The sequence below is a fragment of the Archocentrus centrarchus genome, chromosome 17 (genome assembly GCF_007364275.1).
Source record: "Archocentrus centrarchus isolate MPI-CPG fArcCen1 chromosome 17, fArcCen1, whole genome shotgun sequence".
NCBI classification, from domain to species: Eukaryota; Metazoa; Chordata; class Actinopteri; order Cichliformes; family Cichlidae; genus Archocentrus; species Archocentrus centrarchus.
Window position 1 is genome coordinate 18,194,773 of NC_044362.1, and position 17,027 is coordinate 18,211,799.

Consider the following 17,027-nt stretch of genomic DNA (forward strand, 5'->3'; position numbering starts at 1 on the left):
CACCTGCAGTTACCAACACTAACCATAGGTGTCGCCAAATCAAGCAGCATTGAATTTTTTTAAAGATCATATCAGTATTGTTATTAGTAAGGCCGATGCTTTTCCAGAGATAACAACGCAGTATCTGTTTTAAACATCTGGTGTTTATGTCCCACAGATTGACCCAATTTGTCAGTAGTTCCTCGTGCTCTTCATAAAAATGCATATTCAGTCTGAGGTCTTCTGAGACGTGTAAAGCCACATATCGTTGTGTGTTTTTAAAATGACCCTAAACAATCATGCAGACCGTTCGCCTCAGTTTCACAAGTCTGAAATGCCATTTTGACAGTTCCAGACTCAATACCCAGTCTTACATCAAATATCTGTTCAACTTTTCCCCCCACATTTTTTTTTTTTTTTTTTGTTCTAGTCCCCGCACTCACCATTGTATTGTTCGACCTTGAGTGAGATGCTGTCAGGCGCTTTTTAGAACATAAGCGTTGCAGTTTCCCATAATCCACTGGGAGTGTTGAGGTGAGAGCTGTGGCCCAGTAGCACTCTGAGTGGCTGGCAGCGGATCAAAAGCAAACGAGGTTCCTGAGCTCATTCCAATTATAACAGCACACACTATCAACTACAAATACAAACAGCACATAAGTGATAGCACTGGTGGCCTGGAGGACTGCTGCCAGAGAGCAGGCAGCATGCTAATCAGGATACCTCTTGCCATGGGCTATTTAGGGAATAGCCTCTCATCCCACCAATTCCCCATGCCTTAACCAGGGAAACGAAAGAGAAGAAGGGGAGTGAATTCCCTGAGTGCACAATCCAAGGACAAAATATTAGAAAATGGATCTTTATCTTTGCTCTTGGCCAATATCCATATTAATTGCAAAAAAAAAAAAGAACAACAATACAAATGTACTGAATAAAACATAAAGAGATTTGTCAAATACATACAGCTACAAATTAAGACCACCTCCTATACTCTACTCTTATGGTAATTCAATGAAAAGGCAGAAATAAAATAATGTTTAAAAAAAATACCATGACTAATTTAATTTTCATCCCACTTCATGGAAATTCCACACAGGCTTTCATTGACTTCTCTAAGCAGGAATCAGACCATACCCTAAGGTTTAACTTTTGCAAAAGCAGAATGTGGAAAAAAAAAAACAAGCTCCTCATTCATTTGCACACCACTTCACACTGTTTATTGCAATTAGTCTGATTATTCATAACAACATCTTCCCAAGCATCCCATTGTTGTCCGCCAATCCAGGAAAGTGATTTATATCCGGTCGACCGTCATGGGGAAAGGAAGTGAGATGTTCAGAGTGGTTCTGTGGTAACATGTGCATGCCCCCACCTCACACGGACAACCCCTCAGAGCTTGGCAACTCTCCAGAGCCATGCAGGGGCTGCGGAATACAGCGGGAGCCTGAGTGAGAAGCACACATTGTGCACTGCGGGACCCCACCAGCCCCGGCCCGAAGGCACAACTCTCAAGGACATGGAGAACTGGGGCAGAGAACTTCCAAGCTTCCCACTGTTAGGGCAGGCTGAGAAAAAAGAGGAGAGTTTCCAAAGTGTCTCTATCTGTTTGAGCACTGCTAGTGAAAATGTGTTGTTGAAAGGGAATATCATCAGTTCTCTTGTACGGTAAACAATAATCACGCAAAAGACCTTTACACACAGAATACCTCTGGACATTTTAATGTGAATTATAACTATAGAATTCACATTTAAACCCTATTATGTGTTAAAGAAGGGGTTAGACTTCTTGTGACACCAGTCTAACCCCTTCTAACCATTCCCCCTTACATTCAAGGGGAAACGGTTAGAAGGAATAACAGAGGAGTACTTGTAAAGTTAGTCAGTGGTAGTAGACATATTGATAATATGTGTGTGAATGTACACAATGTACAGAACTAAATGTATTCCTACTCTTATCTCCCACTCAAATATAATTACTGTCCTGTATGACATTCGAGCTAATGATACATTTGAATCAATGGCTCATGATCTCCATGGAGGGAAGTGTGAGTCTAGGTTTTGCAGACAAATAAAAATATAATCTGAAAATGGCGCTTACTGTGGTACGATAAATCAGAGGCTATTTTGGGCTTCTGTGCGACAATATGAAGCTCTACTGCATATTTTTGTCAACAGTGGTAGTGATAGATACATTCTGTTTTTATAAAATGCATACAAAAGTAGAGAAAAAAAAAAAAGGCAAAGTCTTCAACACTGCTGGAAGAAACAGTATTAGCAGCAGCCCTTTACCTTATTGTCCTTCCAGTCAGGAGCTCAGGATTACTACGGGTCAGCCCCCCTCTTCCTACAACAGGGAGAAGGAACCACACTGATCTGAGATGGAGTACCCCCAACCAAACCTTACCACATCGACCCATGCCACCATCCTGGGCCTCTAATGGAAGTCCTGGGCATCCAGATGCCTCCCCCACTCTGACATGGGCGTCAAGTAGCGCTCTTCTCATCACTGGAAGCAGCAGGCTTCACAGTTCTCCTTTTCTCTCCCTGGGACTGGCTTTTTTGGAACATTGCAGGCAGATGTGTCCAGATGAGCACGTTCTAATTTGTAGGCCCAGGTTAATGCTCTGCCAGAAGCCCTGGAGGATCAATAGCTTTATTTCCCTAAAATGCCGACATGGTGAGAACCAGCTCACGGGGTGCTTTTAATACCGCCACAGTTCCAGTGATGACTGGGTTGTATTGATTGTGCCCATGTGGAACTACGTGCGCCTTCTGGGGAAGGAGCTATTTGTGTCACCCTGGGCCGGGATGGGGGCTCCACTGGAGGAGTAGAGAGCTCAGCCAATGGAGGATGCCAAAAACATCAAAACAGCCATGTTTACAGATTACCCAAAGGGAAAGCAAATTACAGCAATTATGCAGGCTGTGGGAATACTAATATCAGCATACCTGTTATTTTACCCAGAGACTACTTTTTTGAGGCTAGAACACATACAAAACAGCGCACTCAATTTGATTTGATAGCTAAACCCTCAACAAACGATGGGATTTAAACGAAGCTCTGCACATCAAATGCATGCAAAACAATGTCTTTCTAGGGGATCACCCTGTTTGTGCATGTCAGGTCCAAAAAATCTTTTCAGTTGTTTTGAAACTAGATATAATAGCTTACCCAAATATGTGGGAAGCAAGTGTGTATCTGGCAGGGGTAATGCAATGCTAAACGTTGTCTCTGCCATATTTATGTTTTCTTCCAGACAATGACAATTAATTTTTCTTTGTAAACACTGCAAATTGCTTTACAGAAAACTCATTTACTCTTGCAGCATTTATCTCATATATCAGTGCAGAGACAACATACAGAGGAGTCTTATCCAAATCATGGGCCTTTGTTTGCAGCTTTCGTGACATATTCATGACTGGGGCCATAATAGTCAGATTTCTGTTATATTCCCCAGGGAGAGCAGAGAGAATGGTGTCACATCCAATTACCGCAGCACACTGTAGAAGTAAATCAAAACTCGTGCCGTGAACTCTGGAATCTAAGGTGCAAACGCACACATGCAGACAGACACTGCATGAGCAAAGCGAGCCAACAGTTATATCAGCATTGATAGAATATCGGAAAACACATTCTTCTGCTAACTTGGAGGTCATGTATGGATTAAGCAGGGAAATGGGATTAGCTGGAGGCTGTTAGCTGCCTTCTCCTCAAAACATAAATTGACATACACAAGATCTGGGAGTAAGTGAGGCAGACAGCGCTTACTCAAGACTTTTCAATTATGGATTTGTTTGCCGGCATGCAGAAATTGAAATTGCAGATGAGGACTATGATATGCTCCCGTTTGGACGAGGAACAATCGGGTCACCATGTTCACCCACACCTTCTCCTCAGCACCAATGAGATGCAGTTACTGCAGAGCAAAATGGATGCCTTTGTCTTTTCCTCCACAGTAGCCTTTGGGAGGCCTGGTGGTTTGGTGGTTGGAGGGTATCTCAGCAGTGCATAGCCCCGTTTCACCCCGGAGCGGTGCAAAGCTCCTGCCCAATAAAACAGGCTGCATCCCCAGGGCCCCTCCCTCAAGCCTCCAGTCAGGGCTTGTTTTTGCACCATTTATTTAGTGTGACACATCTCCAATTAAACTGTGGAGGCTGCTGCATTCCCCCCATAACTACCTCTTATACCTCCCCATAGACTTTCTGTCACACTGAGAGTGTGGGTATGAGAGAGTGAAAAGGAGAGTTAGTGTGTGGAGAGACGGAGAGAGAGAGATCACATCTTGCCTGCCAGCTATGATCACGATGTCATTTTCTCCTCAGTGGTTAGGAGCCTCCTCTGAAAGGTGCCCTGAATTATAATTATCAAAATATTGAACAAGATAATCATCCTCTTAAATGATGCTGCCACATCACTATTTGCCATCACAGAACATGCATGGAGTAATGCTTTCCTGCAAGCTTTCTTGATAACTTATTTACATCTGCACAGCCACGAATGTCTTCTTTTCTTTAACGGGAATAGAGGTGGAATTTTGGAATGTTAACCATTAATGAACACAGACAAATGTATGTCCAGCCAGAACTCTTTGCCTGCCTTATTTTAAGCATCCATCAGTTTAGATTCATGAATGCATTAAAAGTAAATCCTTCATAGGAGGCAAGAGTCTCCTTGCCACCTCTTCATCCTCCCACAACGGCTTGAGACACAGTCACAGGAGGAGTGACTTTGTCCGACCCCAATACCGTCTGCAAGAGCGCAGCTGAGGGCAGCAGCTGCCAGGGAGGACTGGTGGGGGAGCGCCCAAAACGCCAGCTCTGCCAAGCTGAGGGGCCAGGGGGAGCCCCAGTGGCAGCTGGGAAGGGTGGGGCGGCCAGCTGTGGAGCAGCAGGGTGGTGGGGTGACTAGGCGACACCACTAAACCTGAGCAGGGATACACAAATGTGCGCACAAGCACATAAAGAAAAATAAAACTGGCAACACTCAAAAAAAAAAAAAAAGTTCGTACTTGCTTCTTTTCTTAAAGCACTTCTGTTGCACTCATTAATCCAAACACGCATTTCATCAGCACCAAGGCATCCCAAGCAGTCCACGGCGCTTAATACCGCACCGCTCTGCCATCACGTGCTTTGGCCACACATCTGGTGTACCATCTGTATCACTCCCCCCAATGTGACAGGTAGTCCCTCTCCCTCTCTGGAGGAAGCAGAAGGGGAAAGAGGGACACGGAAGGTAATTTTGGGTGTAAATGTGGTCTGGACCTCTCTGGATGCATCTGGACAAAGCAGACATGCTGCTGAGCAGGGCAGGGTCATTATCAGTTGGAAACTGACTACCAGATAGCAGATGAAGACAAAACAATTATATCATGCTGTCATATTATGACAGCACCGATAGTGCACATCTTGTTTATACTGTTCAGGATGAATGCTTCTACACTTTTTATATTAACAGTCTGTTGATAAAATGTCAAATGCTATAAATTACACACATCAAAAATATATTAAAGATTCTTCCAATTTATTATAATGTACAGTTATACAATGCCATGACACAAATGTGACCACCACTTGAATGGGGTGCAGAATGAAAAATATTAAAACAACCATATAAACAATACCAGAGGACACTGAATTCCTCTTTTTATGTCGCTGTACATGTGGGGATCAATAAAATATGCACCATAATACAGATATCAAGCCAGTAATATAAAACTGCACAACCAGTCTTTACTGTGAAATTAAGGAATCAATTTCAGAACATTATTTTCACATCTTATGTTACATATTTGACAGTAACAATCTTTTATTCACACACAACACTATTTGAATGGCATCAACTTAAGACGTTTATTCAAAGGAGAGGAGGGATTCCAGCACTGTGAACAAACATTGTCAACTAACAAACGAAGTACTTGCCAGATATATTCATAACACCAAGTTGGATCTTTCCTCATTCACTAATTTGCAGTCAATGGACAAGACTGAGGTGCTTATGTAGAAAAAACAAGGCTCCAGAGAGCATTTCCTCACAATTTGCAGTGGCATCTGCTACATATTACCTCTTTGGGCAAATTACTCAAATACAGGCCAACGACCGTTATTCTGACAAGTACTGTGGGTTTTGTAAAAAAAAAAGAAAAGAAAAAGGATGATCCGAATTAGATATTTTGTTGTCCTAAAGAATATAGCAATTGTTACAGCAATTTCTAATAACAGATATGCTGCTCATATTTGCTCTCTGTGCCTGTCCCCCCCCAAAAAAAATCCCATTCCTGTATTCCCGAGTCCATGCCGCTGATGTAGCAGATTTAATTTAATTGTTACACAATTAAACAATAAAGGAAATGTGCTGGATGGGATCTTAAAGAGCATTAAAAAAAAAACAAACAAAAAAAACATTGACACATACACTTGATGAAATAAACAACACCGCTTTAGTACTAGTTTCCAATGTCTTATACAAAGTTAGCTTGATCTAAAAAGCATAAAATATATTTTTACATCATCACATACATCAAGACATGTACCATGGCCTAGCTGGAAGTTCACTTGGTGCATTATTTCATCTTCACAGTCCCCACACAATTACCTACTGCTGGCATTATTGCTTCTGATGATCAGGGAGCTGAAGGATAGAGAAACAATGCACCATGTAGATTGAAACTGTACATTTACATCATATGTTATCCAAAATTTTGTTAGCCCATTTCACAATCTGCAATGCTAAAGGATAAGGCAGTTCCATTTTTTAAGGCATTGCTGCTTTGAGACATACTGGACCAGAGGTGACTCACTGACTTTGACGTTAGGTCAGTGAACGTGATACACATGAATACATTTTTTTTCAGCAAAAGATAAAATCCCAAAGAGAGGGGAAACTGTATCTTGTATGTTTGAGTGTTGTGTGTCTGTGTGTACGAGAGATTAAAACCATCATTAAAGTCTGCTTCGTAACTGACCAGAGGTCAAAGCTTAGAGATCAGAGCAGAGCTGTGTAGGTTGCTGTGACCACTTCTCATTGCTGGTAATTTCCATACTGGCCCTGTGGAGAGAAACGGAACACCCTCGTAACACTGACCTTTTCAAGAACACAAAGCAGAAGCTTATGTTCACAAATCTCAAAAGTGTGCAGACAAAAAAAAAATCTGTGGTTTCAACCATATCATACTGCAAACCATGACTTATGCCTGCACTGACTGGTATTGACCAGCAGATGGCAGCATAACCTCACAACTTGTGAGCTCTAAATTCTATTTTTTTTACCTCAGGTTTCAGCAGCAGCATGGCTGAGGACGATAATCCTTATTAAACAGTGGACACTAATTTTAAAGTGAGACAAATTCAGTGGAAGAACAGCAGTATTCTCTGTATTCCTACACAGGGGTCGAAGTATGTGTTTGGCTTAAAAAGGAAAATGCAATGGAAGCAAATTTGGAAACAATGATTTGGCATTCTGACAGATATAACTGAAATTCAATAAACACACTGGTTATGAAAACCAATGTTGCAAGTTGCAGAGATTAAGGACAGTCAGAGCATGTGAGCTCTTGTCTGTCTCACTACAGTCTAAGCATGCTGTGTTTCTGGACCTCATGTCTTAATTCGACCCCTGGATAATAACAAAATTAGAGTTTAAAATAAATAAATAAATAAAATCCAATTAAAAAAATAAAGAAAGAAATAAATAAAGAAAAAAAAAAAGGAAAAATTCAAGAAAAAGAAAAGATGGGTAAAGAAAGACATACGAGAGACAGAAGAAACAAAACAAATGCAAATTAAGGCTAGGTGGTCAAGTGTCTAGATTGGACGTTGAGGTCTTCACAGCAACCATTACCTTTGCTTCTTACAGAGCTAGTCAGGGGTTCAAATCCCCGGGTCTTTATTTCCTCATGTGCCCCTGAATATTCAAAGATAAAAATATCAAAGTGTAGCTGTGGTCCCCACATAAGACCACAGGAAATACAGGGCAACAAACAGATCTCCCTTTAAACACTAGAGCAGTCTGCATCAAGTTTAAGGAAGAATCTTCTTTAAAGCCCTCATATTTCACTGGAATGGCATACCACATTAGCCAAAACACAACAATATTAAACAGATAAAACCCTTTTGGGGAACAACACATTTAACCACCGAATATGATGACAACATGCATAACATACTACTGTTTAATGTTTACCACCTTACTTCACTACATTAATCTCTGGTCTAACTGAGAACTACATAAAACATACAACTTAGCATGGCAATAAACACAGTAAGAGAAAACCTAAGTCCAATGTTTAGATAAGTCTCTGTGACCGTCCAGTGTTGTGGTTATACTCACCTGGTCATACCCATAAGGGCGCTGCTGTTGGCCCTGTGGGGGTCCAGGCTGTGGAGGGCGATAGCCCCCATACTGCTGTCCCTGCCCTTGAGGATAGTTAGGATACTGTCCTGGGGCACTTTGAGAGGGACCTACCAAAAGAAAAAGTGATGTGGGAAAAAAGAGAAGAGAAATAATTTAGGTTGAAGGCATGTATGTGCAATAAGGAGTATTTAACACTAGTTCAATGTCAAACAATGTTACTGAAGTGTATGGTGTTCGAATCAAAGACAGGTTTACACAAAGTGTTTCCTTTATTCTTCTATGATGTGGACTTATTATTCTGACAACTTTGGGAAATTCCTGTTAGTTTGCATCACTATTGGGCTGCAATAAAAAAGGTGATGATGACAAAAAGAACAGCAGATCTGTTGGATCCATTTGTTTAGGTTGCCTCTACCACACCTGATCAGTAATGAATGAGAGCGAGTGAGTCAGGCTGGAGACAGGCAGTGGTTCCCTAATGCAAGGAGACATCAAGGAGACTCTGCTGGTCTTCATTAGTGGAACACACATCATTAAAAAAAAAAGTGTGCATATAATATATTATATTATGTTATATATGCTCCTGTACAGATGCTGTGAAGGACTGAGCAAAGCCTGACTGGGGTTGAAGTCAAATGAGGCCCACGCAACATCATTAGGCACTCATAATGCCTTATGCTGTTGAGCATAACCTTGTGGGGGCCTGAGAGAGCGGGCATGTGTATGTGCCAGATGGATCTCACCTCACAACCTCTGCGTCTCCACTAGCTCATTACTAGCGTGAGCTCTGGCTCAAACAGAGGGTGAGTGATGGAAAGTTGCAGTGAAAAAATGGGATGAGGAAAGAAAAACATAAAAAGCTGCAGGAGCTATCCTGAAACTGCAAGCTGAATATTTTCAGACTCTGTTAGGTTAGGTATTGTAAGAGTTGTTAATTAAGAAACATTTAGACCTTCAATGTTTTTTCAAGAGATGTCTATGTGTAATTTGTTTTTTCAAAACATGATGACTTACATTTTTAGTGTGTGAGTGAGTGTGTACACACGCATTGCCTATCGATTATGTTGCAGCCAGAGCTGAAGTTGCATTACCTCAGAAGGAGAAACTGTGTTGCCAGACAGCACTACATGTCTTGATATGCACAAGACTCAGTTATAGTAAGCAACAGCTTACAAAAGGAGCAGTGTTTCTTCAACAGTTAAAAGGCAGCCAAAGAGAGCAGACAGCGCCTCCTACAGGTGAAATCAACTCACCATATCCCTGCTGCTGTGGTGGGTAGCCCTGTTGACCTGGGTACTGCTGCTGAGGAGGATATCCCTGTGGCTGGGGAGGGCCTTGCTGGTATGCCTCCTGTTGTTGGCCATACTGGGCATTACCTTTAGGTGGGGAGAAGCAGCAGGGAATGTGAGCAACACATTGTCAACTACAGCACAACAGCAAAAAAGACACTGAAGTCACTATCCTTTGAAGAGATTAATTTGTAAGAGTATAATATAATAACAGTAAATGATACACACAGACACTAATGCTACACCGAACGGTTTTAACTTGTTTAAAGTCAATGTCCAGCCACCATAACAGTTTCATGTAACGTATGAAGTCTAACATTGATTTTGTGTGTTCTGCATATAAAAGTCATGAAAATAACCACAAGTTTAGACATTAGACCAATGTATGATCCCTTAGTAGTAACAGGTCATATTATTGTGGATTTCAGACACACACAACAGTGTTTTAATAGTCGCATACTCTGAAGATCCACATTTTAATTACTTATTTTTGGCATTAAAATAGCTTAAAAACAAAACAAAAAAACAAACCACTTGTGTTTGAAAGGTCAAAAGAGAAACAGTGTAGTCAGAAGGGGAAAAGAAAAAAGTAAACATTAATTGAACAAAGAAAGAAAAAGTTCTGTAATCTTACAGTGTGGTTGCTTATGCATTCAGTACCATCCCTAAACACACTAACTGTCTATCAACAGTTATATTTTGACAAGAACGCAAAGGTGCCATATTTTACAAAAATATTTAGTGATTTCAGTGTCGCTAATGCTTTTCTAAAGACTTCTGAGGTTTAGATTTGTAAAAGAAAAATGAAATAAAATAAAAGGCATTCTGCTTCCCATCAGTGGCCAGAGGCACTCTTAAGTGCTTACAAATATGAGTAGGGTGGCTGTGGCTCAGGAGGTGGAAACGGGTCCTCTACTAAATGGAAGTTTGGCGGTTCGATTCCCCTAGTCTATATGTTGAAAGTTCCCTGGGTACAATACTGAACGCTGAGTGCGTGAATGAGGAAAGTGCTTTGAGTGCGCAAATTGAGTAGCAACGCACTATACAAGTGCCAGTCCATTTACCATGGCTACTACACTAAAAATGCACACAAGCAGGAGCAGCAGTCGTAGGTTTCATGTGGCCTTGTTTTGTTTTGTTTTTTTATATAAATATGAAGGTTTGCCATTTTACTTTTGCAACATGAACTTTTGCACAACTTTCACCATAAAGCCTCAAATAAGACTGTCCCTGACTTTTCTTTCACTCTAACTGGTAGAGCCCCGGTCCTAAACAGGTGAGTCAGCATTACAAGAACTGCATGACTGCTTAGATCCTGATTTAACAATGGACAGCAGCACCTTTGTTTTCACTTTGATTTCCCCAGAAAATAATGAAGAAACTGAAATGTTTGCTTTGTCACAGTCTCTTTGCATCATTTTGTGTTTTAACACAACTCCTGGGTTCATTTGTTGAGTTTTTTTTTTTTTCCAAGTGGCTGGAGGGTTCTCCTACCTTCTGAGGCTCCCTGTCCTGCGTGACTGTACTGGTCCCCATAGTAGTCTTCCTGCCCTGGATACTGCTGAGGGGGTCCTACATACACATACACACAACATACACACAAGTAGATTCAAGGTGTTGTTGGATTGGTTGTGTGAGGGGGAGAGTAAAGAGGATGGATTCCTTGCCACTAGTTCCTGTTAGAAAGCTTTCTTTTGGTAACTAAACTAATTTTTTTTTTTTTTTTTTTTATAGAGGCGGGAGGCTTTAGGTTACATCTTTAGTCGCCAACATGTCTGTGAGCTACAGTAGTGGAAATAGAGGAAACTGAGAGGAACAAGAGTAAGAAATGCAGGAGGGTGGGTTACGGAGTGGAAAGGCCAACACTCACAACTCGCACACATAAGAGACACACTCTCAAGGGATATACCTTGCTGTGGGGGTCTGTAGGGCGGCATTGGCCTTTGCCCCATGACATGGTTCCCTTGATTGACCTGGCCAATCATGCCCATTGGGTTCTGCTGTCCTTGGTAGTGCTGTCCCCCACCACCAGGAGGCATGTTATATTGCTGTGAGGGAGGCTGCTGGTGCATCATTGGACCTGAGGTAAACCACAAATGAGCTGTCAAACTGCAGTAGGGGAGATGACAAGGCACTGCAAACAGTTTAACATGTTAAAAACTTTTCAAAACCTTTGTGAATGCATTTCAAGCCCCATTTCATGGCCATACTAGCAAAAAGAAAGAGTGAACAATATGAGGGAAAATTGGTGCCTTAATAAGAACTTGATACAACTGTGACTGAAAAACCTTTACAGCTTTTGACTTCAGTGATAAGGAAATTTAAGTTATTACTTTAAAGTGTCTTGAAATCTATTTATAATTTTGCAGTTTTATAGACATGTCAAAAAAAAAGGATAAAAAAAAAAGCAAAAAAAAAAAAAGCATGAGCTCAAATAGCTGTAAGTGTTTTAGTGTACATTAGTTTAGAGTCAAGCATTTAGGCAGAACATTGGTAATGCTCTCAAAGTAAATACAAAACAATACTGCATGATGACAAGAGTTCTTTTTTTTGTTTTTACTGTGGCTTTGTTTTTGTAACTCCATATTTTAGGACTTTATAGTCAGAGTTCATAATTTGCATGTTTTCTCGCACAAGGCTCAGCAGGCTATAAATCTGGTTATTTTCATCAATCAATAACCAAATGCATAAATTTTAGGCAAAGAGGTGGCACATTAGCCCACAAACATGAAACATTAGTGGGACGTGCACCGATTACGTCTCACCAGCGTACAGCTTGTACTACTGGTTAACGGTTCCATGTTGGCTTAACTTTTGTAGTTCTGTTACAGCGTGACCAACAACAAAAAAAAATTCCCTAAAGCAGATTTAAAAGTAAGACTGAAGATAATGCTTACAGTAAACTTAACTTCAATATTCCACTTGTCAAAATTGTATTTAAAAACTCAGATTATTGGATTTTAGATTGTGGAACTCAACACAACCAAACAGAAACTAACAAGTGCGTTGCTTTACCTTGATTGGGCTGCATGTTCATGTTTGGACGAGGCCCGTAGTTGCCCATGGGTTGGCCCTGGGTCATATTCATTTGGCTCTGAGATGGCATGCCCTGGGAGGAAGGGACAGCATGATTGTAGCCACCCATGGAGCTGTGGCTGCTGGGGGGCATATTCATAGAGCCACTGGGCATGTTTGGGGGCTGGTTGGGGCCTGGACCAGGACCTTGCATTGGCATGTGATTAGGCCCTGAAAAATAAGTAGACAAGTAGAAGAAAAAAAAAAAAATAAGTAAAAGATATTCTGAAGCTTCCAGTCAAGTCACTATAATTTAATGCTAGCATTTTTGGCCTTAGCATGCCATTTACATCCAGATGACTTTTCTTCCAATGCTTAAACTGATTGCTGTGTTGAAGTAGAAAACCACAGTAGTTAACAGCAGAAAGCTTACTTAAAAGTTTAATTGTTTGCTACTTTTATAAATACCCGTCCTCATTTTTGCTTTACATTATTTTTAGTGCCAGTTATCTTGGTAAATTCCTTATATGCCTCTAACAAACGTTATTACTCTGCTAGAGGGAAGATTCATATCCTTCTATTCCTTATTTCTCCTCATAGAGTTGACAATCATGGTTTTCAGGTGTCTCTACATTTTCCCTTGTCAATAACCACAAGAACAAGCAGTCATCTCAGATGATTTGTTCTAGCCTGGCAAATCAAATTCTCTTGTGGCTTTGAATAACCAAACATCTGCATTCATGTGGCCAGGATCAGCTGATTCTGGATTACCCAGTTAATACTGGATTTCTTAAGTATTGTATGGAGCACTGGCCCTAGGTATCACAGCTTCGAAGGAGAGCAACAATATTTCAGGTAAGTGTGTATTTTCCATGTTGTGACTACTCCATTTTTACCCATGAGCGCTGAACAATCAGGTCAGGGCATTGTCCGCAGATGCCTTTTCTCGTATCTAGCACATAACGAGAGACAGTCCACTTTGGATACGTTCTCATTGTTGAAAATACTGCCTGAGTACGCAGGAGGCAAGGCCCACGGTGCCCACTCACTTGCTGTAAATATCACAGGACAAATACCTACATTTTCAAATGGCTACAACTGGACATCACACAGGCTTTGTGCCTCGCAGCTGGCATAAAGACTGTTTAATGTCTGATCCAGCTGTGTATGACACATGCATTATCACCTGTTAGGTAACATCTAGGAACAATCAGAACTGCACTACATGCATAATAACAAGTGGAGCATGGCAGGCACAGGATACACTACAGGGGTTTGTCATATAACTTTCATTTTTCTCAGTCAGTTAATGTGTGATAAAGAGATCAGCACATTTTCCTCTGTAAAAAAAAAAAAACAAACAAACAAAAAAAACAACGCCAAGAGAAAGACAACGATATACGCATGAACTCTGGTATTTCAGTAGAAAAAAATAAATAAATAACCACAGTCAAATGGAAAACAAGCCCAAGACCACCACAGCTGGCAAATGGGTGACATCATCCTTCAGCATGTTTGGATATGATACCTTAGAGCGACCTCCCTCACAGTTCTGTGGTGTTGCTAGGCAACTCAAGTGAGACAGGAATTGAGGGAGAAAGAAAAAAAAGAAAGACAAGGCAGGGAAGTTAACACATACCAGGCATCTGTCCATTCATCTGGTTCTGCATATGTGGGGCTGGAGGGCCACCGCTGACCATACCCTCAGAGGGCATGTTGTGACCGTGAGGAGGTTGAGGAGGGGGGCCACTTTGGGTCATCCCACCAGGACCCATGGGCATATTTTGAGTGGGCGGCTGTAGGTGCACAATTACAGACAAAAAAAAAAAAATCCACATGATCTCTCTGGAAATCAATTTCAACCTCACTCAAGAAAAAAAAAATTCTAATATAGAAATTGTGACATTCATGCATAATTTAATTCTACAAGGATAACAAATTCTAAATACTGCATATTGAAAAAAAAAAAAAAAAAAAACTTGTGCAGTACAATACACAGCCATAAAGTTGTTAAGTTTATAAAGTTTTTCAATAAAAGGAACAGCTAGAAACCATCAATGAGTTAAAAAAAAAAAACAAAAGTGTACAAGCACAAACTTGCAACACACTGAACAAAATGAAATTTGCTTAAATCCAGTCTGAACTGCTACAATTATACATGCGACAATTTAAAAGTTTCTTTGCTTAAAAACAGCAATTAAAACTCATTTCCAGTCTGCATTTCTCTTGAACAGCTGGTCCTAATTTCAATGGTTTGAGTCTCTGACTACCCCTCCAGACTCATGCTCACCATGTAGCACATTAAGAGAATGAACTGAATAAGCATGGTTCCCTTACAGTGACGGAATCTGAGAGGAAGGTGCAGCAAAAATGAGTCTCTGCACTCTTATATGAGGGACTTGAGCTTGTGCTTTTGTAAGGTTAACTGCATAAAGGATTAGGACATTGATTATCTTGGTCTAATACCTGTTACATTAACAGCTGGCTGTGAATGAGTGATAAGAATCACTCAGTCTATTCCAGAGGCCTGTGCCTACAATCGTAATCAACTCCACTACCCCCAACCCGAATATATATCTATTTATGTTCTATTTATGTTCTTCATTTGAATTAGGATATATTTAAAACTCAAGGAAAGCCCTTCTAAACAGACACCTTTATTTAAGGATCAATAAATATGTTAAGTCGATAATCTTTTGAAATAAGATTACAATTAATGCCCTAAATAAAAAATAAATGTAGATTCTGGCTTTTGCCATAATCTGCCCTCATAGGCCTACTTTTTCTTCAAAGATAATTTATATGGAATCATTAAGAGAATTTGACTTATAAGCATACTTGATGCTACCACTAACAATCAAGCAGTACTTGCAACTGCCTGAGAGCTTAACTGGACAGAGAAATTAACGCATTGTCTCAGGATTCAGTTTGTTCACTCAAAATATTTGTTCTACTTAACGAAGCCTTGCAAATAAGCACACTACTGGCAATGCGTCTTTATATAACTACAATGGCGCAACAGATAATTCATACATAAAGAAATGCTGCCATCTGTTTGTATTAAACACCCATAACAGTCAGGGATTTTCAACAGACTGATTTTAATTTTGCTAATGGAAACAACTTTGTTTAGATTTCTTAATCTCATTTAAGAAAATATGTTTCTTTAATATTAATAATTTACCAAAAATTGGACATGATCTAAAGAAGACAGAGACAGAGAAGACAGTCATAGACATTTCAGTCATTCACAACAATCAGTAAGAATGCATACTCACAGCAGGGAGGAGAGACTGCATGTTCTGATTCGAGTCTGCTATCGTCGCCAAGTACACTAAATTTCTGTGCAGCATCTGTTGATACCTGGGCAGGTGAACAGTCACCAGTACAGGGGCTGAGTCAATGAGAACTTGAAATAAATGTGACGTGCCATAAAAGTGGGTACTCCAGTAACTTACTGTGAACACTCTGCTGTTTTGCCTTTACTCTGGAAGTCCATTATGCACTGGATCAGCTGGTTGTTTTCATCAAGTAACTGCAAAGGTAAATTCAGACATTTACATTACGTGTGTTATTCGTTATAACCCCCAAAACACTAGTAATAAAACAGAGGAACATAATCATTTGGCATGACAATTAATGTGCTTGCTTGTTATTCTGCCTTAATTTGAGAACAGTGAAGGGGCGGTTTTAGTAAAATGCGAATGTGCGTTTCTACCCAACAAAAGACGCGTCTCGCTAGCTAGCTCTGCTTTGCTAACAAAACCGCAGGCCTCCATTAACCAAAAACACAATTATACGTTAGTCCGATAAATCCACCCAAGACTCGCACTCCACACGTGGAGTGCCGTTTCCAGGGAGGTTCATATTCACCGCGCTCTGACCCTGTAATATTGTTCCCGAGCTGCTCGCAGTTGGACTTGGATGGGCACTGCTACATTGATTATCTCAACGGCTAGCCGCGTTTGATGCCACAGCCTCCATTCTGCGGCGCGCTAAAAAAGATGAATTACCTTTTGTATTCCAGCGGGTGTTATATCACCCTTCCCACGCTGCCTGTGAGGTGCAAATGCCACCGACATGGTGATACTATAGAATATTAACGTAAACTATAGCATAAAAGTCAAAAGTAGCTAACACACTGAACAAATCGGTAGAACTCAGCTCAAGCAGTTCAGAATACGATGCAATTTGGTAATGCGGTGGTCCGTTTTGGGGGACGAAGCAGCACATTTAAACCCATTGGTAGTTATTGTTGCTTGTTGTGATCATACACAAGTAACTGATATCAAAAATAATTTAAGATAAATGATAATATATAAGAAAATGTATTTAACTAGTTAAATTCGCATACATTTTGGCTTTATTGAATAACAATTTCACCCATTTTTCATATA

At 40.5% G+C, this 17,027-nt stretch overlaps 1 protein-coding gene across 7 annotated transcripts; it reads right to left on the bottom strand.

The window, feature by feature from the left end:
* Positions 1 to 5,478: 5,478 nt before the first annotated feature.
* Positions 5,479 to 16,815, bottom strand: ss18 (SS18 subunit of BAF chromatin remodeling complex). Of its 7 annotated transcripts, XR_004021274.1 has the most exons (12): positions 16,644 to 16,815; positions 16,089 to 16,165; positions 15,909 to 15,993; positions 14,270 to 14,426; positions 12,631 to 12,861; positions 11,525 to 11,695; positions 11,110 to 11,187; positions 9,580 to 9,702; positions 8,303 to 8,433; positions 7,814 to 7,876; positions 6,939 to 7,021; positions 5,479 to 6,604 (listed from the first exon to the last, which is right to left on the bottom strand). XR_004021274.1 is itself a non-coding variant. In XM_030751825.1 (11 exons), exons 1-10 carry the CDS (start codon positions 16,710 to 16,712, stop codon positions 7,859 to 7,861), a joined length of 1,140 nt encoding a protein of 379 aa, XP_030607685.1. In that variant the 5' UTR covers positions 16,713 to 16,815; the 3' UTR covers positions 5,479 to 7,021; positions 7,814 to 7,858. The 7 variants fall into 7 exon arrangements, 5 of the variants coding, with proteins under 5 accessions (XP_030607685.1, XP_030607684.1, XP_030607687.1 ...); XR_004021273.1 differs by lacking the exon at positions 7,814 to 7,876; XM_030751825.1 differs by having other exon boundaries at positions 5,479 to 7,021.
* Positions 16,816 to 17,027: the final 212 nt, after the last annotated feature.

Excerpts from the sequence above, each read along its gene's own strand:
- ss18 (XM_030751823.1), bottom strand. The coding sequence starts at position 16,712 with ATGTCGGTGGCATTTGCACCTCACAGGCAGCGTGGGAAGGGTGATATA. Across the intron at positions 16,166-16,643 it reads CACCCGCTGGAATACAAAAG|TTACTTGATGAAAACAACCA; the intron begins GTAATTCATCTT and ends TTACCTTTGCAG. Across the intron at positions 9,703-11,109 it reads AGGACAGGGAGCCTCAGAAG|GTAATGCCCAGTATGGCCAA; the intron begins GTAGGAGAACCC and ends CCCCACCTAAAG.